The 23,495-nt window shown below is 49.5% G+C and overlaps 1 protein-coding gene across 2 annotated transcripts in view; it reads right to left on the bottom strand.

Moving 5' to 3' along the window:
• Positions 1-23,495, bottom strand: part of LOC308646059 (partitioning defective 6 homolog beta) — a 174,974-nt gene that overhangs the window by 2,985 nt on the left and 148,494 nt on the right. Inside the window, exons 1-2 of one of the 2 annotated variants that reach the window (XM_081288601.1) lie at positions 15,518-16,001; positions 9,627-9,849 (exon numbers count right to left, since the gene is read on the bottom strand). In XM_081288601.1, the coding sequence (XP_081144727.1) occupies positions 9,627-9,849; positions 15,518-15,583 (289 nt within the window). In that variant the 5' untranslated portion in view covers positions 15,584-16,001. Of the gene's footprint in view, positions 1-9,626; positions 9,850-15,517; positions 16,002-23,495 lie in introns of those variants that run through there. The other variant, XM_081288600.1, reaches the window with a different exon arrangement.

Raw genomic sequence — 23,495 nt, 5'->3', positions numbered from 1 at the left:
TCCTCAGTGGATGAATGGATAAAGAAAGTGTGGCACTTATGCCCTGGAGTTCGATTCAGCCACCAAGAAAATGAACTTGTGGCATTTGCAGGAAAATGGATGGAACTTGGGAACATTATGTTAAGCAAAATGACCCAAACTCAGAAGGTCAAGGGTCGTGTGTTTTCCCTCCCAGGTGGAAGCTACAGAGGAAAGAGGAGAAGAAAGGTGGCGAAGGGGAGGGACAGGTGGCACAGGGGAGGGCCAGGGGAAACTGAAGGGAGATCAACAGAGGACAGGGATGGAAGGAAGAGGGGAGGGATCCTGCAGACACGGGGTCACACAGGCCTAATGGACCGTCTTACGTGAGCATGGGCAAACCTGTGACGACAAATCCCACCACGTACAACTACAGTGCACCAATCGGATATGGAAACAAGAACAAATCAAGTGGTTAGAAACAGGGCAGATAGTGTGATTAAACGAAGCTGGCGTGTAGCAAATACTTTGGGATTTTGATCTGCAATTGACTCTCTCCCTTGGTTTTGTATAGGTTTTTTTTCCTTTTCTTTTGCGGGGGTGGTACCAGGGTTTGAACTTGGGGCACCCGCCCACTGAGCCGCATCCGCAGCCCTATTTTGTATTTTATGTAGAGACAGAGTCTCACTGAGCGCTTAGCACCTCGCTTTTTGCTAAGGCTGGCTTTGAACTTGCATTCCTCCTGCCTCAGCCTCTGCATGCCGGCACCACCTACGGGTTCCTAATCTTTCATTTTCCCAAAGAGGCAGAGGTATAGACAGGAGCGGTGGCACAGCCTATAATCCCAGCAGCTCAGGAGTTGGCAAGTTCAAAGTCAGCCTCAGCAACTTAGCAAGACACTGTTTCAAAATTTAAAAAAATTTTTTTTAACCGTGGGGGACTGGGGATGAGGCTCAGTGTTCAGTGCCCTGGGTTCAACTACTGGTATCAAAAGAGAAAAAGAAAAAAAAATGAGGCCGAGGGTAAGATTTTTAACTTTTCTTCAGTGTGTGAAAGACAAGTGCGCTGGCACCCGTGTCACAGTGACAGACAAGGAACCAAGGCTCTGGCAAACCCGAGAGCTTCTGCCCACGTGAGATGGCATAGCTTCGCCACAGCCCCGGGCAGGCTTTCTGCATGCCACAAAGCCTTGTTTCCAGGCGAAATCTCGCCATTTTAAAACATTAACACCCGAATAAGAAAATACCTGTTTGCACCGAATTACAAACCTGGGGTTTGAGGTTATTCCTAAAGTCATCAATCTGTAATCTCTGACCTAAACCAAGGGAGAGCAGGGCCCCTGACCCAGACATTGTTCAACTCTGCCACTGAAGGGAGACGGTCGACAAGCAAAACACCAGAGGGTCAGCAGCGGAAAAAAGAAACAAAGTTAAAAATGAGAACAAAAGTTGAAGCCCTATCTTCAAACTAACTGGAATGAGGAGACTGGCGTGGTGCAGCGCCTGGTGCACTCGGAGGCTGTGGCAGAAGGATCCCAAGTTCAACTCACGAGAACCTGCCTCATAAATAGAAAGAAAATAAAATAGGGACGTGGCTCAGGAATAAAGCACCCTGGGTTCAATCCCCAGAACGGCGGGGGAGGAAGGCAGAAGGTTCCCTGATCCCCAGAAAGAACTAGTCTGAAATTCTGGTCTCCAGGAAGCAACAGGCACTGCCTTCAAGACCCAGTGTCCTGCTCTGTCCCCATTCTCACCCTCAGCGGTGACCACCACCTTCATCAAATAAATTACATAGAAAGAACTGAACCAGTGGGCCAGCACGCCCAGGGACACTTGTGTTCTTTTCTGATGCCACATGAACTCTTCCAAACCTACTTTGAGGTGAATGTGTAAGACTAGGGCCCCCACTTGTGGCACCCCCCCCACCGGGACTCTCTTGGTTTCTAAGGTATTTACACTGTGTTCTTACAGAAACCGAAAGTTACTTACAATTTGGTGTTGGAAAAAAATCCGCTGATACACGAGGCTTGCTTCTCTGCAAATTTTGGCTAAGACTATTAACATTATCTTCTACTGAGTGTGTTTTCTCAAACACATACACACACACACACACACACACAAACACACACACACTCTTTAAATTTTAAAACAACCAATAATGAAAGCCTACACAACATTTATAAGGGAAATTCCAGAGTACAAACTGAGAACAAAGCCAAGTTGCCCACAAACCCGCTCATGGGAAACCTGACCAAAAACCCTCCAAATCTGCATAATTTGGCATCGCATCCAGACTCCATTTGAATGCTCTCTGCTAAATTCTCAAAAGCAATATGCTCCAGCACAAAGGCACCTTTGTTCTCCCATCTAGCTAATCAGTTTCCAGCCACTGGGAAAGAAATATTTTGGCAGAAAGCCAGGGTGCAGGGTGTTAGTGTAAAGTGTAAAGGTGAATGTCCACCAGGAACCCAGCGACTTTCTACGAGTGTGCACATGGGAGCACTCAACTCGGGGCGAGGCCGGAGTCTGCGCACCTGACGCACAGCGAGCCTCCACTGTATACAGCCAGATCCCACCACAGGCAGGATGCAGGCCCACGGAGCAGAGCTACCAGCCAGCGTCACCGAGCCAGCAATCCCAGCCACCTACAAGGAACCAGGACCCACCTGGAAGGCCTGAGCAGCCAGTGGACGTGGCCACGCTCACCAGGCCAGTCCCTGAGCCTGACTACAGGGGAGAACGACAGGGCCCCCCTCAGCTCTTACTCCTTCGCATTGGTTCTGCAAAGCCTGGTCACCTGAGCCAGAGGAAGTAAGGGCCACTATGAGCAGAGGCGTAAAAACAAGAAATAAACTCTTGTCGTGAACAAATAGCAAATCTGAAAACAAGAAACAGCTCATGAACCCCACTGGCCCACAGGGTCAGAGACCAGCCAGCCACTCAGTGACCATGGGCCGCGAGGGGTCAAGAAAGCCAAGAGGTGCCCCCTGGAAATTAATTCAGAGGGAGACAGGAAATAAAATCACTGTTTAAAACGTTCTCATCCAGGGGTCTGACAGTCGTTCCCATCGAGGGTCAGAGAGACCTGTCTTAGGTACTGCGGTCCCTTGCAAAAGCAGCCATAGGCAGGACATAGAAGGAGCAGGGAGACTTAAGTACAGAACACGGCCGCAGTCCTTAGTTCACAACTGCTCTAACGCAAATGGTTAAATAAATACATCTGGCAACTTGAAAAGACTGAACAACACTCCAAGCAATATTCAAAATTTACAGATCCCCCATTTCCCAGTATAGAAAACATTCAGTAAACACTTATATGCCAGGCAGCGTGCTCTGTGGGGCAGATTCAGGGAATAAAACAGACATGGCACCTGTTTTCAGGGTGCTTACTGTATACAAATGTCAAATAACTACAGCATCACAAAGGCGCAGCTAGGCACATACGCGTCATCCCGACCCTCAGGAGGTTCTAGGCAGCCTCGCCAACCTCTTGAGACCTGTCTGAAAATTTATTTAAAAAAAAAGCGGGGCTGGGGGCGGGGGGCTGGGGATATGGCTCAGCGACAGGGTGCTTGGGTTCAATTCCCAGCACCTCTCTTTCAACACACACACACACAGGTGCTGAGGGCAGGGGCCTAGCTTGGTGCTAAGAAGATATTTCTTCAGGAAATCCAGGTTTCTGCTGAGACTAGAAAAGCACCCAGGAGCTAATCAGGGAGAAGGAAAGAAGAACATTCCGGGCACAGGATGCAGCAGAGAAGAGCCAGGGCAGGCAGGTGAAGGGCAGTCTAGGTAGGGGAGGGGGAGAGTGAGGAGTCCAGACCCCACCCCAGGGGGCTGGGGCAGCCACAGGCAGGGCCTCCAGCAAAGTGTTGACCTTTGTAGACTTTGCCTCAGGCCAAGGGAGGAAGCCAAGGATTTCCAGGGGAGTGATGGTAATCTCATCTGGTCTGTCCACAAACTCGCTGTGGCTGCAAACTAGAAGTGAGGGAGGACGGGAGGGTACACAGTGAGGCAGCAGAGGCAGTGAGGACAGGGACAAAACTCAGGCATAATCAGAGCACAGTGTTAATAGTCACGGTGTCTGAGTGGAAAACAGGTATGTGCTCAAGGTGACACCCAGGTTTCTGTCATGAGGAACTGGTGTCACATGCCCAGATGTGACTCTACAATCTCTTCATTTCTGGGGTCAGACCTTCTGTGAAACTATATTTTGTAATTCACTATTAAAACGTATAGCCCTAGTCAGGGATGGTGGCAAGTATCTGTGATCTCAGCCCCACAGAGGCTGAGGCAGGAAGATCCCAAGTTCAAGGCCAGCCTGGGCAACTTAGGGAGACCCTGTCTCCCCCCCCAAAAAAAAAAAAAAAGGTTGGGGATATAGCTCAGTAAGCCCCTGGGTTCAATTTCCAGTTCCATAAAATACATCTACAAAAGAATGTCCGGTACAAGGTCAAGATGATGTCATGGCCTAGACCTAGATACAGGTGTTCAGGCCACAAAGGGCACATCCTTGTGAGGACAGGTCCTAAGTGGGACCAAGTTAAAAGCAAGGCTCTGCTGGCATTTCTAACAAACTCCTGAACAATCCAAGATGTGAGCACTCTTGTTGGATATGTAAAAACAGACAGTGATGCGGCAAAAAGTCTGGGTGCAGATGTTCTGGCTCGATGAGGCAGGGCTGGGGGTGCTCTGACAAGTTACTGGGTCCGACTTGGCTGATCACAACTGGGAAACTTTGAAAAAACCCATTTTCCTGGCTGTATCCCAACCTACAGAAATGACCTGGGTTTTGTCTTTAAAAAAAAAAAAAAAAAAGGTATTTTTAAAAGAATGTTTTCCTAAAACTGTTCAGTGCATAGTTGTAACATAAAAAATGAGAGAGAAAACTATTTTGTCCTCTTCTCCCAAATACATCAGGATGAACTCTAATGCTCCAACAGGGGCGCTTGTCGAAAGTTGAGAATCTTCTTTGTGAAAATAACTTTTAAGATATGTTTTTTTGTTTTATTTTTGTTTCTGTGATAACAGCCCACGAAATGGAGTGTTTTTTCTTTAAATAAATTGTTATAAAACATAAAACTTCAAAATATGCAACAATGCTATCTTGCATTGGGTCTATAAAGTAGTTTACACATTCGATTACTAGCTTTCACTTCAAAGACACTTTAGTAGAGTATCAAATTTTAAAAGATGACATGGTTTCAAAATCTAAATGGTTTTGGAATTTCTTTTTTTTAAAAAATCACATTTCGGCTGGGGATATAGCTCAGTTGGTAGAGTGCCTGCCTCGAATACACAAGGCCCTGGGTTCAATCCCCAGCAACACACACACACACACACACACACACACACACAAATAATCATTTTAAAAAACCTCCCTTGGTACCACATCAAGCACAACTGCTGCTCAATTGATCCTTAATTGGAATATCAACAGCTAAGGAAACAGAATGTGCTGTAATTAAGCAGTCAAATGTAACTGTACTTAATGTCACCTTTTCTGTTAGTTTCCTGAATTCACTGTTCATTAAGGTTTTCATAAAATCAGCCTTCTACTCAACCATCTGTTTATCTTTGTTTAAAAGAAAAAAAGCACGGACATGAATCACACTGCACAGTGTAAGTCTGTCACCAATTCAGATGCTGGGACGTGGCAGTAAACAAGACAGAAAACACAAGCTAACACGCTCAAAGACGCGCTTCAGGTCTTCACAGGGAAAGTGGGAGAGGTAGGAGGGTGGTCAAAAGAGACCCCCACAAAGCTGGCTGAGCTCAGCAGGGCAGCCAGGCAGGAGCAAGCCCAGCACAGGGCCATCAACTGCACCAGGGAGGGACAGAAGGCAGGCAGCCAGGGCTGAGCCCAGGCACTTAGCCACTGAGCCACATCCCCAGCCCCTTTTATTTTTAACTTTGAGACAGGGTCTTGCTAAGTTGCTAGGGCCTCACTGAGTTGCTGCAGCTGGCATGGAACTTACAATCTTCTTGCCTCAGTCTCCCAAGTTGCTGGGATCACAGGCATGTGCCAACACACCTGTCTGCCATCAAGGAGTTTTTAAACAGGAATGAATGAACCAACCTACTTTCATTTTTTGCTGAAGTCATATTTGCATCACATTTACATTTAAAATTTTTTAGTACTGGGATTAAAACTAGGGTGCTTTACCACTGAGCTACATCCTCAGATCCCCCTAACTAGCTTTGTTTTTCTTTCAATTTTTATTTTAGGTCAGGGCCTCACTAAACTGCTGAGGCAGGCCTCATATCTGCGATCCTCCTGTGTCAGCCTCCTGGGCCACCATATTTGTATTCTCAAAACTAAAAATCTCAGCGCTGGGGATGTGGCTCAAGCGGTAATGCGCTCGCCTGGCATGCGCGGGGCACTGGGTTCGATCCTCAGCATCACATACAAATAAAATAAAGATGTTGTGTCCACCAAAAACTAAAAAACAAATAAGCACTATCCTAGCACATGCAGGGGCCTAAGTTCCATCTGGAGGACCACAAAACCCTTCCTGCTGAACGGACTGCCTGTTTCCCCTTCTCCCACTCTTCTGCAGTACAGGAACAGAACCCAAGGGGGCTCTACCACTAGGCTACATCCCCACCCTTTTCAGTTTTTATTTTGGGTCAGGGTCTTGTTAAGTTACCCAGGGTGGCCTGGAACTTGTGACCCCCCGCCTCAGGCTCCAGAGTTGCCGAGATTGGTGTGCACCACCACACCTGGCCCGGACGGCTCATTTCTCTCTAAATCAAGCTCTAGGAGACCTACCTTTACCCCACAGAAACACTTGCTCACATATAAACACGCTTCTAAACTAGGATGGCCACAACAAAAATAGAAACATTCATAGGTCTCCACAGAGATCATGCCAAGGGGCTGGGGTTGTGGCTCAGTGGTAGAGCACTCGTCTGGTATGTATGAGGCACTGGGTTCAATCCTCAGCACCACAAAAAAATTTAAAAAAAAAAAAAAAAAAAAAGATCACACCAAGCAGTAAGTAAAAATTTTAAAAGGAAATAGCAGAAGATAACTTTTTATTTTTTTGGTACCCGGAATTTGAACTCAGGGGTGCTTTACCACTGAGCCACATCCCCAGCCCTTTCTTATATTTTACTTAGAGACAGGGCCTCACTGAGTTGCTTAGGGCCTTGCTAAGTTGCTGAGGCTGGCTTTGAACTCATGATCCTCCTATCTCAGCCTCCAGAGCCACTGGGATTAGAGGCCACCACACCTGGCCTGATAACTTTAAAAGATGATAGGACTCCATGGGCATGAAAGTGTTGACCTTCTAGGAGTAAAACATGTGACGTGTTCAAAACCTGACGCTGACAATCTTTCGCTAACAAAGGGGATGATCCAGCAAAATTTTGTCTGATAGTTGTAGTTTAAAAAATCATTCTACATTTGAATAAGCAGCAACTAAATTTTTAATAAAAATTTTAACTGCTAATAAGAGAAGATCATTATTCAACCAAAATGACCCAAGTTAATTTGCCTAAGATGACCAGTTCCCTTCAACTGCTTTGTCCTCGTCACTCCTGGACGTGCTGTCGTCCTCCAGCATCCTGGTCTCGCCTTCCAGGGTTCTAGCCTGGTCTTCACTGCACAGGCCCGCCACCTACTCGCCCACTCTCACCTGCCCCGTGTCCGCGACCTTCAAGTCCAGCAGGCTCCAGATCCTCATCCTGGCCCCAGTCTTCTGGACGGCATGTTCGACCCATCAGCCTGATAAATTATTTGTCCTAGGACCAAATTTTCTTTCCTAAATCAATCTCTCCTTCACCCTCCGCTGGTTTTCGACTCGGCCCCAGCAGCCAGATGCAGCCTTCTCTGTGCCAGCCGGTGTGACGCCCTGACTCAGCCACTTCACGGCGCACCTTTGTCCAGGGCTTTCCGCGCCTCTCCCCCTCCTGGGCAGCTTCTCGGTGGGTCTGCTGTCTAACACCTGCTCCTGGCTCTCTGTCCCAAGGCTACTACCCTCCTGGCCCATCCTGAGCAGCCAGAACCATCTTCCCGAGGCCAGGCCCTGGCCACGCCACACCACACCCCAGCTGAACAGCTCTGACATTTGCCTCAGGAGATTCTGAAAGATTCTGTCAGTAAGTCAAGACACAGGGACAGAAGTTAGCCTTGGAGGTTTATTTGTTGACGGATTTTAGTTTCTCCAAACCCAGAAAAGCAAAGATACACTATCAGTGGGATCTCAAAGCAGAGTGGTCCAAATAAACAAAGTTTTACCTTCAGGGTGATCACCACCCTTTTCTCAAACCACTTTCTGGGTTGGTTTACCAACCTTTATGTTCTAAAGGCTCCATTATCCCAACACTGGGCTCCATGCTGTCATGCTGGCTTCTTAAAAAACCTCAAACTTCTTACTAAACAGAAATGGCACACACCATGATGCCTACCCTGCCCACTTTGTGTGCAAACACACACACACACACACACACACACACACACACACACACACACGTAGGAGGCTATAAAGTTCGAAAAATTTTGGGACTCCAAAAACATTTGAAAATGCCTGCCAGACAGTCACAGCAAATGTTCTTTTACGAGACTGCGCTTACACATCTCTGAATCCATGACTTGCTACCTCATTTTCCAGAAAATTAACTAGTTTTATACTATTTCTGTGACAAGCATCCTAAAAAGGAAAAGAAAGAAGACATTTCCCGGGTGCCTACTGTAAGCCAGGGCGCTGCTCTGAACTAAGTAATCTGCAGTCACCCACAAGATACATATTCAGCTGACTATGGGGCCCAAGCCTGCAATCCCAGCCACTTGGGGGCTAAGGCAGGAAGACCACAAGCATGAGGCCAACCTGGGCAAGACTCTTTGCAACTCAGAGACCTCAGGAGAGAGCGCCTTGGGTTCGAACTCCAGCAGCCCACACAATTACCTCCACCCTGTAACAACACGGAAAGCTGGAAGACGAAGTGGGTGACAGAGCACTTACAGTGGGTCACCACCCAACTGCCAAGCTCTCATCACCATCTTTCCATACGGACAGCAATCCAGTCAAGAAGCTGAGATGGGGCGGGGCTGGGGCTCAGCCTTAGAGCGCTCGACTAGCAAGTGCGAGGCCCTGGGTTTGACCCTCAGCACCACATAAAAATAAGTAAATAAGATAAAGGTATTGTGTCCAATTAGAACTAAAAAATAAATATTACAAAAAAAGAAGGTGAAGATTTCATAAATTTCTAGTTTCTATTTTTAAAAAAGCCTAAGAAGTTAAAATAAAAACAATTAAAAACAAATTTTCAAAAGTACACTCGATGTCTAAGTGTAAAAATACTAATTAAACCAACAATACCACACGTTTCGACCTACTTGTCCATTAACATGGTAAAGAGACCCACACAGGCCGGCATGGAGGTGAGCACCTGTGACCCCAGCGGCTGAGAAGGGTCACAGTTCAAAGCCAGCATCCGCAACTTAGTGAGACTCTGTCCCTAAATAAAATATTTAAAAGGGGTTGGGGATGTGGCTCGGTAGTTAAGCGCCCCCAGGTTCAATGCCTGGTACCAAAAAAAAAAAAAAAAAAAAAAAAGGTTTTACATAGAATCTTTATTCAGTAAGTTTGTAGCAAGTCTGTGTATCCAAATGGGGGAAATACACTACTTCTATTTCTAAGAATTTTTCTAAACAATGATACTTACCTTTCTTTTGTATGAAGATCCTAAGCAGCGGGTTGGCTGTGGACACGGCCTTGTGATAGTTGTCGTCGTTATTGATGGGCAGTAAGTCCCCGTGGATGTCGGCGTAGCCCACCAGCACGTCCACATTGGGTATCTTATGAACATGCTGCAGGAGGCCATAAAACTCCTCAAATTTTCCAGGTTTTGATCTTTCCAGTGAAAACCGACGAAACTCAGCTCCAAACTACAAACACAACATAGTGATTTTAGGGGAAAAAAAAAAAAGTAACAGAGGGACCCAGTTTGAAAACACACAGCACAGAAGCACACAAGCACAGTAGTGTTCCCCTTAATAAAGAAGATGGTCCCTTGTCAGCAGCCTCATTATCAGATTCCAAAACAGAAGAATGGCACAAGACTATGCCCCACTGCTGGTCTCTGAAGGGCACTCTCAGAGACGCAGGCCTTGCCCGCTCCACGGTGCCCAGGCCTCCCTGGGCACTGCCCTGCGGTGGCTCAGCCCAGAGCCTGCCTGGAGTCCAGACCCACAGCAGTGCTCTCCTCACTCTGCCAGGCCGCGGAGGACAGAGACATGCTCAGCCTTTATTCCGACCACTAGTGGAAAGCATCTGAGTTTCTTTTCCCGTAAAAGGAACTACCATCTCATGGGATGTGGCAAGAATCAATAGCAAAATATATAAAAAGGACTTTGAGCTTTTTGACAGGAAGGTCTGATGCAAGTGGGGGCACCACGTGAGGAACAGGCAGGCGGCAGCCGTGCCCTGCGCTGGTGTGCCTGCCCAGGTGGTGTGCGTGCTGGTGTGCCTGCCCAGCGTGCGAGGCCCCGGCTGGAGCCTAGCACTGCCCCAAGTAAAAAGTACAGAGATAAGAACCTTCCCTGTGTTAAGGTAGAAACAGGCTTTATTAATACATCAAATGCACACCCTACCACTGGCCAATTAGTGCAAGAAGTGTTTACGTGCTTAGCAGGTGCTAGACCCCGGAGACTGCAAGGCTTGGGCCTGCTTCAGAAGCTCCCTAATTAGTGGGCAAAGGGGATAATTACTGCAGGGAGGCACTGAGGGAACACAGATAAGAAGGAAGACACCTCCATCAGTGTCTCCCCTCATCTTCCTGTTGTCATTTTCAAGTCTGCCTCCCGACCTCTGCCCTCCCAAGGCCAATTCACTGCAGTGTTCTTAGTCAAGACTGAGGACTGGCTTCACCCAGTCCACCAACGGAACCTGGAACTTAATGTGGGATCCGCACGGCATTTCCTCAAGTAGGGAAAACTAAGAAAGGTTCATCAGCCTTCCTTGAAGAGTGTCCCAGTCACTTAAGTTTGGGAAATGCTACCTAACTTGAATCACCCTCTTACAGACATAATAAGGGCTCAGTTAAGTGGCTAGGGGTAGGGCTCAGCGGAGCACCTGCCTAGCATTTCTGAAGCTCTGGGGTCCATGCTCAGCACCTCGCCCAAAAAACACAAACAAAAACCTCAGTAAGTTCCAAGTAGAGGTTTTAGCTGCGGGTAGAGCTCAGTGGTAGAGCACGTGTTTTTTAAACCCATGTTTGCCAACCAGTCTTTCAACCACCCATTATTACCAGAAAATATTGATACACCACTGGGACACCCACAAGCACCACAGAGAAAGTCCCCATCGTGACATTGTGAACAGTTTACAAATATGTCAGTTCATTTCCCAAAAGGCCCAAAGCTACCTGGACCCATTGTTTTTGCTCTATCTAAAACGTCCGTCTGTCTTGCTTACAGCCATACCACTGGTTTTAAACTAAATTAAAATAAAAACTTACTACCTCTTACCTCTAATAATTAAAACTGTTTCCAAAATACATTCCTGGAACATAAACACTAACATTTGTCAAGAAAATAAGGTGACTCACACCTAAAGCTTTCAGAAAGCTCAGTCACACCTTCACATTTCAAGGTAAATAAAGTGAGGGAACACCCTTCCTATCAGTTAGTCTCCTGATGTTATCAATCCATGGTTTCTCCTCCATTTTCTAGATTCTGGTATCACAGTAGAGTCTAGTGCTTTCTGACTCATCCGCAGGCTGGCCCCTTCGCTGATGTGTGAAGGGGAGTAACACCTAATAACTTTAACACTTCAATGCTTCTTGCCTTTGCAAAAGTTTTTGGATGAAATTCTTTGGTCAATATTTTTTTTTCTCTAAGTTAACTACTATGACAAGGACAGTGTAAAACTGTATGGCTTCACAACAGATGTGTCCTTTTACAAATGCTGGCAGAAAAGGGAAAAAAGAAATGGATGTGTCTCTTGCCACAAAACAAGAGGATTGAGAGAACTTTTTACTACATGAGAAAAAAACAGTACTATAGAAATAAATCTGCTGGTACATTCTAGGAATGCAAACCTAATGAATAATAAACCATGAATAATAATTAGGAAATGTTATGGCACAGAGACTCTTCTGGGGGCACTGAGGATCAAAGCCAGGGTCTTAAGCATGTTAAGTGAATACTCTACCACTGACCTATATCCCCAGCCCTGCTCCAAGGTTATTAAAGGACATCACTATGATTATTTAGAACTTTCCCCAACTCTACAGGAACAATTAGGAAGATAAATCACTTACTAAAGAGGTCACATGGTAGCGTGTATCACAAATTTAACTGGAGGTATATTTACATTATCCATTATTTTTATTATCTGTACTTTTTCTTAACCTGAGCAAAAGATAACAAAAACAAAAACCTCAGTTGACACTATTGTTTTCTATGCAAAAGAAAAATAGGTCCTAAAATGTGGATCTGCATTTTACCTAGTTTACCTACAACCCTGTCAAGATCAGTTTTGTAAAAAGCTGTGGTATCACTAAAGTAGCATAAGAGAGTGGGCTAGGGTTGTCATCTGGCTCAGTGGCAGAGAGAGCATTTGCCTAGCATGCATGAGGCCCAGGGTTCCATCCTTAGCACTGAAAAAAAGGAAATCTTATCAAATATTTTTTAAATGGTGAAGTTGACAAATGTTTCCTCCAATCCATTAAAAATACAATAAATACATTTAAGCCAGGCACAGTGGCACGCCTGTAATCCCAGCAACTTGGAAGCCTGAGGCAGGAGGATTCCAAGTTCCAGGCCAGCCTCAGAAACTTAGCAAGGCCCTAAGCAATTCGGAGACTCTGTCTCTAATAGAAAAAAGGCTGGGGACACATTATTACCCTGTATACATATGTAATTACACAGGAGTTGGGACTCTGCACCATGTTCAGCCAGAGGAAGGAGATGTACTCCATTTGTGAACAATGTGTCAAAAGTGCATTCTACTGTCATGTGTAACTAATTAGAACAAATTTAAAAAAAATAAATAAAAAGGGCTGGGGATATGGCTCAGTGGTAGTGTCCTGGGTTCAATTTTCAGTTACACCCTCCCATACACACAATTTAAAACATAAGGTATATTTAAAAATAACACACACACACACACACACACACACACACACACAAAAGATATCAGTCTCTCTAGTGTGTCTATTTATCAACAGCCAGAACAATGGGACCACATTTCATTCAGCCAATGTTTTCAGGTTGCTTTGTTTCTATTTGAGATGTGGAGTCTGACACAACGGCCCAGGCCTGTAATCCCATCTATTCCGGAGGCTGAAGCAGGAGGATCACAAGTTGGGGGCCAGTGACTGCAACTTAGTGACACCCTATCTCAAAATAAAAAACAAAAAGGGCTGGGGTTGTAGTTCAGTAGTAAAGTGCCCTAGATTTGATCTCCAGTACCAAAAAAAAAAAAAAAAATTTTTTTTAAAGACATGGTTCACTAGAAGTGCAGTACGGCAGGTCAAATTTATACCATGTAGTTTGGACTAAGTGTAAGAAAGTTCCACAAATCAACCAACAGAAGACAAAGGCGAAGTGCCTGAAGCTCCAGTCTCCTGGTGCTCAAGACTTCCTACTACTAGAGATAATTTCCTGTTTGAGTGTATTATCAGTACACCTAGAATCCTTACTCATTCTTTCCTATGATAAAAATTTAAGGACTTTCTACCAAGATTAGGACCATAAACTACCTTTCAGGATTATGCAATCTCACAAGTGTTTTTCTCTCCTTACCTCAACTCTCACAAACCCAAACTAGATTTATAACAGAAATGCCTCAAGAAGATTCAACCGCTGGGCAAGGAATCAAGACTGCAAGACAGTGCTGGAGGACAAGCTTTATATATTAAGTCACCTTAACCTTTTGTTCAAGCTATGCTGTGTCCCAAGGAGAACAGTGACAAGAGCATATTCTTTATTTAAACTGTTATGATTAAGCTTCTATTTCTCAAACTAGACCCTGATAGACATGAACTAAAATCACAAATAACATTTAGAAACAAATGTAGATTTTCTTGATGTGATTCGGAGTTATAGAAACTTAGAGAACTTTGTTTATCAAACCTAGACAATGACACCACTCTACCCACAGGAGCCTGGACACTCTCCTTACCCCAATCACTCCTGGAGCAGGGCACATGGCACACACCTGTAACCTTGGCTACTCAGGGAAGTTGAAGCTTCCTGAGGAAGGACCACAACAAATTCCAGGCCAGCAAGACCCCTCTCAAAATAAAAAACAAAAAGGGATGGGGTAAAGCAACCCTGGTTCAATCCCCAGTACCACAAAATAAACAGATGAGTGAATACACACACTCTGGATTCTGCATTCTCCCCGGTGCCCTTACCATCAGTGACGCTTTTTTTTTGTATTTGATATGATTCTACATCTCCTCTTTACATGGTCTGTGCTTCTCGACTTTTTTTCCAGTACCAGAGATTGAACCCAGTGGGTTCTCCACCATTGCACTACATCCCCAGCCTTTTTATTTTGAGATAGGGTCTCACTAAATTGCTGAGGCTGGGCTCCAACTCCCTAGTTGCTGGAATTACAGGCATGTGCCACCAGGCCAGCTCCCAATTCTGTCTTACATATTCTCAGGATCCAGCCAGTGCCCTCTGACTTGTGTTCAATAGTGTCTATAAAAGTTATTTGGTAAAAAGACTTTAAGTGAAAGGCTTTATCACAAAGCAGAGCCTGGGCTAGTCAAAACCTTTCTGATCCCATCTTCTCAACTCGGACTTCTCTGGGAACAGACTATATGATCTAGGCTTCTTTTGGCTCTTCAACTCATGAAAAGCTTGCTGAAAAAGTTCAGTGTCTGCTGATCACCTTCAAATTCCAGCTGAAAACCTCCATCGGAAAGCATTCCCTAACTAATCCCCATGGACTACTCTGCTCACCGAGCCTTGAGATTTAGGAATTCGGTGGATACCAAAGTAATTATCAGCAGATTGGCATACCGGTGGTCAAGGGTGAAAGCACTTAATGTGAAAAGGTAGCAAGGTGGAATGAAAAGAGCAGCGACTGAGTGCAGAGTGCCACTCCAAGGTAAGGTGATAGTGCTAATTTCATAGATTAAACGCATACCAATGTGAGAACTAGAAAAAGCCACAGGAGGAAGCAAATCTAACTTTAAGAGGGTTGTTTAGTTCACCGGGATCCCCTTTCATTACTCGATGCACCCCAGAGCCACGGAAAGGGGGACATTATGTGACAATTTGGTTTCCCAAAAGCCTTGTACCCGTGCCCAGCAGGTAGGATTCCCCCAAACCCTTTGCTGCACCTTGCATTCAAACGCTCCCCATGCTCGGGTACACCTGGCCCTCACCCCCACCCTGAAGACGAGAACCAGGCTCAGGGAAGAGATGAGGCGCCCGCCGGGGTCGGGAGCGGCCACGGCGCCCCCAGCCCCCGGCTCCCACTGCCGCGGTGCAGAGGCCCCGATTCGGCGGCTCAGCCCCCGGCCCCGCAGCCCCGCAGCCCCCCGGGTCCGCAGCAGCCCCGCAGCCCCCCGCCCGCCGGCCCGGCCCCGCGCACCTTGCTCTTCACCTCCATGGTGCCCAGGCAGCCGCTGCCCGCCCCGTGCCGGTGGCCGCGGTTCATGCTGAGGCGCGGCCCGCGGCGGCCTCCTCGGGCCGGCCGCCACTCAGGAGCGCGGGCAGCGAGTGCGCGGCCGGCGGGCTCGGAGCGCAGCGGCGCGGCGCCCGGTCACAGGCACCTGCAGAGGGGGCGGCCGCGCCTGGGGCGGGCCGCGCTCAGCTCGGCTCGGCGAGCTGCTCACTCGGCGGGACCGAGGGTCGGACTGGCGACGCGGCGGGCGGGGACGCGGCTCCCTCCCTCCGTGCCTCGGGGGCGGCGGCAGCCGCGGCGGAGGAGGAGAGGGCGGAGCAGAGGCCAGTGGCTCCGCAGCCTCGCTCTGAGTCTTCTCCTCGGCGCGCCCGCGCGCGCGAACCCGAGCAGGCCAGAGCCGCGGCGCGTGCGCGCGCTCACCTGCCGCCCCAGAGCAGCCTCGGCCGCTCGCGCTCCGCCCACACCCAATAGGAAGCGCGCACCTGCGCTCGCAGCGCCAACCAATCGATACTCGGCTCGCCCGGCGCATGGGCGGACCGCCTTCTCCAAATCCCCGCCCACAGCCACGCAATTGGTCCCACGCTGCAAGGGAGGGGCGGGATCACCTGAAGCCGTGGGCCTCCTCTCAGGACCCAGCAAAAGATCTGGAAGGCGCATGCGCTGACCCTGGAGTTTCCGCCCCGGGAAGGCAGTGCTGGGAGACCGGCCGGAAGCGCGAGCGCACCTGGTGGAGAATCTAGAGATGTGAACTTATTGCGCACGCGCGGACGCGCGCCTGGTTGCCCCGCTGGAGCTCGCGTTGCTTGGCGCGCGCCAGTCAGACGCCTGTGCTTGGGGTTGGAGCGCGCGTCCGTGTCAGTCGCCGTGGCACCATGGGGCTGTTAGGATTCCCCGTCCCCTCCTTCTCGTCCATTCGGAATGCCCCTCGGCCACCCTTTCGTGTCGGCTGCAACTCTTGGTTGCAACTTTCAAGTTTTCCCGCGTGTGCAGCATTACCGGGGAGAACCTCGGTCCCGGCCTGCGGTGGTCGGGAGCCGCTCGCACCTCCCTGCCCTGCAGCAGGGCCCGGGCGCCGGGTGCGCGCCGTGAAAGGAGGAACGCGGCCGAGGCCGGACGGCTCCGCGCAGGTCCCGGCTGTCCGAGCAGTTTGCCGCGGCCTCTCGGGGCTTGCTTTTTATTTTGAACCTCTGAAGTCTCCCTCCAGCCATTCTTGGCTGCTGTTTCCACAGCGCCAGCTTCAGGATTGTGTTCAGTTCCCTTAGTGACCGAGCCGTGTCCCCGGGTAACCGAAGGCCCAAGGCGCTCTAACGCCCCGGGCTGGGGCTCTCGCACCACCGGCCGTTCTCTCCGCCCTGGGGAGGCCAGATTGCAGATTATGGCTGCAGGGGACCCAGCAGCCCCCACCCCCTGAAGGCTCAAAGCTGTTGGAACCGGGAGCCAGGACAGGGCTGCGCTGGTAGCAAGCTGGGGTTTCCAAGGAGGGAAGTGGCATAGGGGCGAACCCCTCGTAATACCTGTACCTCTCCTGCCCAGCCTCTGGCAAGTTCCAGTTTTCTCATTTCTCTTTGAATTTTACGAATCACCTGCCACCACCCCGAATGAGAACTCCCACTTGTGCTTTGCCCACAGGGAGCGCTTGGCACAGAGCCTGACACAATTGTGTTTGCGGGTGCTGGAGCTGGGTTGGTTTTTCCTGGCTACCTTTGCTCCCCGGGTTCAAAAGTGAGGAGCATCTTTCTCCTGGAGGATCCAGTTCATCAAATGTTTGTGGAGATTTTAAGGCTGGGGCTGTGGCTCAGTGGCAGAGCACTTGCCTGGCATGTGTGAGGCACTGGGTTCCATCCTCAGCACCACATAAAAATAAACGACGGCATTCTGTCCATTTACAACTACAAAAAAAAAAAATTAGAAAGATTTTAAGGCTTGTCAGGCCACCTGATGGAATGGTAAGCCTGCCTCCCCACCCTCTGGTAGAAAGTGCTGATGTGATTCAAACTCAGTGTGATGGACGACCACCAGCCTGACACTCTTTAACTGTTTGAATTAGTTCATCAGTTCTCAACTTTTGGGGTCTCAAATTTTACAGTATTAAAAAATTACAGGAAACTGGGGCTGGGTTTGTGGCTCAGCGGTAGAGCGCTCACCTAGCACGTGCCAGGCCCTGGGTTCAGTCCTCAGCACCACATAAAAATAAATAAAGATTATTGTGTCCAACTGCAACTAAAAAGTATCTTAAAAATTACAGGAAACTTATTTTGTTTATGTGGGCTCTGTCAGTATCATTTTAGAATGAAAACTGAGAGGTTTAAAACACAAGAATACAGAAGCACATATTCAAGAGTCACCTGTGATGATGTCATCACATGTCACGTCCTCTCTGGAAAACTCCATCGTACATTTATGAGACAGTAGGGGATGAGGAAAAAAATGACAGGATTGTGAAAACAGTTTGGCCTTTTGAACCCACTAAAAAGGTCTCAGGGACTCTCAGGGGATCCCTGGAGCACACGGTGATAACTGTTGAACTAGAAAACTTGTTACAACCTCTAAGGACACCTGCAGTCTCAGCTGTCACCCTCCTCTCCTCATTCAGGGGGCCGCGCCCTAGGAGCGGGGCGGTCTGTGTGACTGGTTGTGGGGTGGCTGAGCTTTATTACTGTTATCAGGACTGATTTATCAGGCCTTTTAAGAAGGAAGTTCATGAGTGCCAACGCACCTGCGTGGGCCCTGCATTCCTAGAGGCGCTGTCACATCCTCCCTCCCCTCCCCCCAGGTGTGGCATCCCTCTTTGCCTGGACTTTCTGCAGAAGGGAGGGCCAGGCCAGAGCTTCCTGGATCTCCCGAGCAGAATGTGCTTGAGGCCTGCGTCACTCACTCGTGTGCCTGGGTTGTGTAAGCAAGGAATGTGGGAAATGGCTTGACTTTGATAAAGGTGTGGAGGAGGGCAGCCCTGGCGTTCCAGGAGCTGTTAACAGGCGGGCGGGCGGGTGGGCGGCTGGAAGCTGGTTCACCAGGCTTGAATTCCACCTTTTCTGGAGAAGCGTAAAGCCTGGAGGAACCGCACAGAGAGCATTTGTATTCCTGCTCCTTCCCTTTGAAGACTGACCCTAATCTCATTTCTCTCCACCGTCCCTCCCCACCCCCAAATCCTTAAGCTAAAGCTGATGGAGACCTACATGTACAATGCAAAGCTGGTTCCACGCCTGGGAGAATGAGTGCTCAGTGGGCTACAGAGATGAGTATCCCAGGGCTGCATAAATTATAGGTTCCCCAAAATCATTAGTGTAAATGGGAGACCAGGGCACCACACCCGCAGCCTGTGGGCTCAGCCCGTCTCTGCCTGTGAGAGAAGTCAGGGCTGTTCCTCTGCTTCATCCTCCTCCCGACCTTTCTGTCTTTTCTGCAAACACCCTGTGATGTTCCTTTGAAATCTGACTTTGAGGTAGGAAGAGCCTGTAGTAGTTTTCCACGGTTCATTTTCTTTGTTCCCGTTTTACATAATGATGCTTCTCTCCTTCCTCCTGTGACTCCGGTGGGGAGGGAGGGGTAGGAAGGCAGACCCTGGGGGTCAAAGTGTTTGGCAGGGAATTTCTCCGGCCAGCTCTTTTTCTCCTTGACTGCTCAAGTTCCAGTCCTGATGGAGCTGGTTAATAATTCTTTGAAAAAGAGTTGAAGTGTCTATTTATGAATCTCGGGCTACTCACCGAAGCATTTTAAGCCCTTTAGCAGAGGTGGAATTAAGTCACATGATCTGCTTTCTGGTTAATGGCTTATAATGCTTTACTAGTTTGTGTGGGGCTGGGTGGTGGAGCTCACAGCCGGGAGACCAATGAATTCTTCCCTGTAGACTTGAGGAACCCAGATGCCCTTCCAGGTGAAAGAGCATCTTCTTCGTGGGAGGTGGTGTGGGGGCACTGTGCCTCAGTCTTGCCCCTGGCTCGGCCCTGCCTGGTATTTGCTTTCTGACCTTTTCTCCGTGGGTGAATGCAGGCACCGGATGAGATCATCTCCACTCTCCCTTCCAGCCCGGAACAGTCTATGGTCCCCCAGAGATGATGGGGATTGATCATCATTTCAACATTACCCGAGATGAACGAAAGAAAGGAATCTTTCCATCAGGGTCGACTGGCTGCATTCATCGGCCAAAAAAGTCCAGTTTTCAAGAGGTTGTTGATGAAGATGATGAGCGTTGACATTTTTAAGAGATGTCCCAGGTGCCAGGAGCTGCTCGGTGCTTTTTTCATGGATCGGCTTATTTAATTTTAAGCCACACGGAGAAGCTCTGTATCTGGAGAAGCTCTGTATCTAACGCTTGGATTTCATATATTTTTTAAGCTGACAGATGTTCATTTAAGTCCTTGCTCTGCTTCTTGCTGCCTGGGTGACCTTGGCCCTGTTCCCTTAACCAACGAGAGCCTCAGAGCTCTCTGCCCCTCTGATGAGAGATGGATGGTGTATGAAGCACCATCAGGCGCAGTGCAGGTGCGTGCCTACCACGGCCCTGGAGAGAAGTCCCTGGGAGTGGAGTGGAAATGTCTAGCAGACCTTTCTCTTTGTTTTCACACAAGGTGCTTTTTAACATTTCAACACCTCTCTGAGCGGCTGGGAGGCAGCCTGCAGTGGTCCCGAAGAGCTTGGTGCAGGACGGATACCAACGGTCAAGTTCTGCCTGTGCCAGCCAGCTGTGTGACCTCGGTCAAGTTCTTAACTTCTCTGACCCTCCATGTCCTCATCTGGAAAATGAGGGTAGTAAGAGAATTAATTGTCTTCACTCAGGTACTGAGCACTTAGGATAGGGCTATAAATGTTCCCCATGATGGTCATTATTGCCATCTAATTATTTTTATTATTATTGCTATCATAGAATTCATTAGCACATCAAGTATTTAATAGGCTCCACATGTGTACATAACATTGCACTTGGTACAGAGGTGAAGGATGCCAACGATGAAGGATGCCCCTGTGATTCCCGCCATCCACCGTCACAGTCCACGTGGAGACTGGTTCAGCCAACCCCCCTGAACACCCACCAAGGCTCAGACAAGGAAACCAAACAGGAGTCAGACCGTTCCTGCCCCCAGGGAACTCACCGTCTGGCCAAGAAGCCTGACCCAGGGAGAAATTGGCACAGCACCAAAGGGCGGGCACTTGAGTGACCACCCAGGGTCACATCTGGCTCTACCAGCCACCAGCCACAGGCCCTTTGCACATCTGAACCACTCTTTCCTCGGGGGTGAAATAAAGGTGATATGAATACTGTCTTTAACTTTATAAATTTTGTTTGAGCTGGGAGTAGGTTCTCACAGAGTTGCCCAGGCTGTGCTTGGACTCCTGGGCTCCAGTGATCCTCCTGCTTTGGCCTCCAGGGGAGCTGGACTAGAGGCTGGCAGCACCAGCCTCGCTCTCCACCTTCTTCTACTTAACAGTGTTGATCAGGGGCTGCTGTGTGTCAGGCAGTTAGGGAAACGGACACCGTGGTGGGGCGGAGGACAGAGCCCTGCGCTCCCCTCCTGGAGCTAACTGAACCTGGGGGAGACAGAACACAAGTCGGGGTGTGTAAGGATCAGAGCCACGGGGAGATAAAGACCAGAAGGGGCAGAGGCCTGGTGGCGCCAGGAGCCAAGTGAAGGCAGGTGGCTGGGTGGCCTCTGGGAAGCTGGAAGTACCTCAGCAGCCTGTGTTTCTGGCTTGGGAGCCTGGGGACCTGCTGGGCAGGGTTGGGGACAGGCGTGAGAATTCAAGAGGTGAGGCACCGGTACCTGGCACACGCGAGGGCTTTGGGGAAGCACCAGCTACTATTTTAAGCCATAGCTCAGGGCTGAGGCCAGGGTGCAGAGCCGAGGTGGAGCCCAGGGTGACTCAGCCCCTGAGGGCCTGCCTGGAGCCTGCAGGAATGAGTAGGAGTCTGGGGAGGGGCATTCCACAGGGCTGCAGGCCAGGCTGGGGTCCGCAGCGCCAGAGCCCGTGGGCTGGTGGGGGGTGGGGCTGGGAGGTAGATGGGAAGCAGACAGAGTGGCCCCAGAGGCTGGGTGTCCAGTATTTGCTGGAGACTCCTGAAATGCTCAGAACCGGGGGTGGAAGGAGTCCGATGTGTGTTTTAATAAGATGCACCGCAGAGGAGGCTCCAGGCAGCCTGCACAGCGCCAGGATTCACCGGCCCAGTGTGGAGTGGCCTGCAGGACGGGGGCGGCCCTTCATTTATCAGTCACTCATCCAGCCGCGTGTGCCCAAGGTCTAGCTCTGCGCCAGGCACAAGCACTGAGGGGCCACACTGTGAGCAAAACTGTTCACACGGGGAGAGGGGACAAGCAAGTTGGGGGGGGGGGGTGGGAGGAGAATGCCACCAACCCAGGCAGCGTTATGACCAGGCCAGCCACTGAAAGCAGCCAGAGCTCAGCCCACGGGAGCTCTCGCCTTCAGGCCACTGGCTGGGTGGCCGAGTGGCCCCAGGCTTCAGAGTGGGCAGGCCCCTGCTGCGCCCGGTGGCGCACACCTATCCTCCCAAGGGCTCAGGAGGCTGAGGCAAAAGGATCGTGAGTTCAAAGCCAGCCTCAGCCAAAGTGAGGCTCTAAGCAACTCAGTGAGAGCCTGGGGACGTGGCTCAGTGGCCGAGTGCCCCTGAGTTCAATCCCTGGTACTCCCCACAGTCACCCCCCGAAAGAAACCAGAGTGGGCAGGCCTTCTGATTCCTAAGAGAGACGGGGCTTTCCCCTGTGACACTTCTGATCTCTGAATGTTAGCAAGGGTCAAATGGGATTCGGTGATTGGAATGAGAACAGTGTGTATTGTGTGCATGTCCTACTTAGGATGGACGGTGGAGAGAGCGTCAGGAGGTGAGACGTAGGACTACGAGGTGGTGATTGGTGTGTGTGCGTGTGTGTGCACGTGTGTGTGTGCGTGCGTGTGTGCGTATGCATGTGCATGATGTGGGTACGTGTGTGTGTATGTTTCCAGGCAGAGAGGAGCATGTGCCAAGGGAAAGTCTTGGTGTTTTTGAGGAACTGAAAGAAAGCCCTGGCCTGGGGCGTGCCTCAGTGCCCAAGAGGCCCTGGGTTCACTCTCCTGCACTAATAATTTAAATAAATAAAAATAGCAAGCCCAAAACCAGGTGTGGCGAAGCACACCCATAATCCCAGTTCCTCAGGAGGCTGAGGCAGGAAGATCACAACAAGTTCAAGGTGAACAGTCCTGGGGTCATGGGCAATTTACTGAGTTGTCTCAAAACATGATTTAAAACAGACCTGAGAATGGAGCTCAGTGGTAGAGCACCCAGGTCCAAACCCAGCCTCAGCACTGGCTGGGCAAGGGGGTGCGTGTTCCTAACCCAAGGGACGGGGGGCTGGAGGATCTCAAGTTCAAAGCCAGCCTCAGCGACTTAGTGGGACCCTGTATGAAAATAAAAAATAAGAAAGGGCTGGAGACCTGGCTCTGTGTAAAGTACCCGGAGCTTGGAGTGGCTCAAAATGAGGCGCGGGGCAGGGTCACGCGGTGTCTCCAGGCTGCAACGGAGCGCTTGGTCCATCCTGAGAGCAGCAGTCTGGGGGACTACAGGCAGGCAGTGCCCTGGGGAGGTGACTTTGGAGCAGGGAGGTTGGCACTATCTTACAGAGACCTCTGGCCTCTTGCAGACTTTATCTCCCAGGCCCGAGTGTCCCCAGTGTGCCTGAGGAAAAGCGGCAGCTCAGGTGCCCACTAAACATGAAGACTCCAAGCACCTCTGTGATCCCCCTTCTAACCCAGGCTGCCTTACCCCTGAGCCTCATCCCCAACCCCACTCCTTTTTATTTTTTTATTTTGAGACAGGGTCTCACTAAATTGCTGAGGCTGGCCTCAAACAGGACCCTCCTGCCTCAGCCTCCCAAATCTCTGGGATTCAGGTGTGCACTACCATGCTGGGCAGGACCCTATAATTTTAATGAACATCCTGTCTATTCTGACCCTTGAG

This window comes from Spermophilus citellus (assembly GCF_964194105.1).
Source record: "Spermophilus citellus genome assembly, chromosome: 4".
Classification (NCBI taxonomy): domain Eukaryota; kingdom Metazoa; phylum Chordata; class Mammalia; order Rodentia; family Sciuridae; genus Spermophilus; species Spermophilus citellus.
This window is presented reverse-complemented; position numbering and strand designations above follow the sequence as displayed.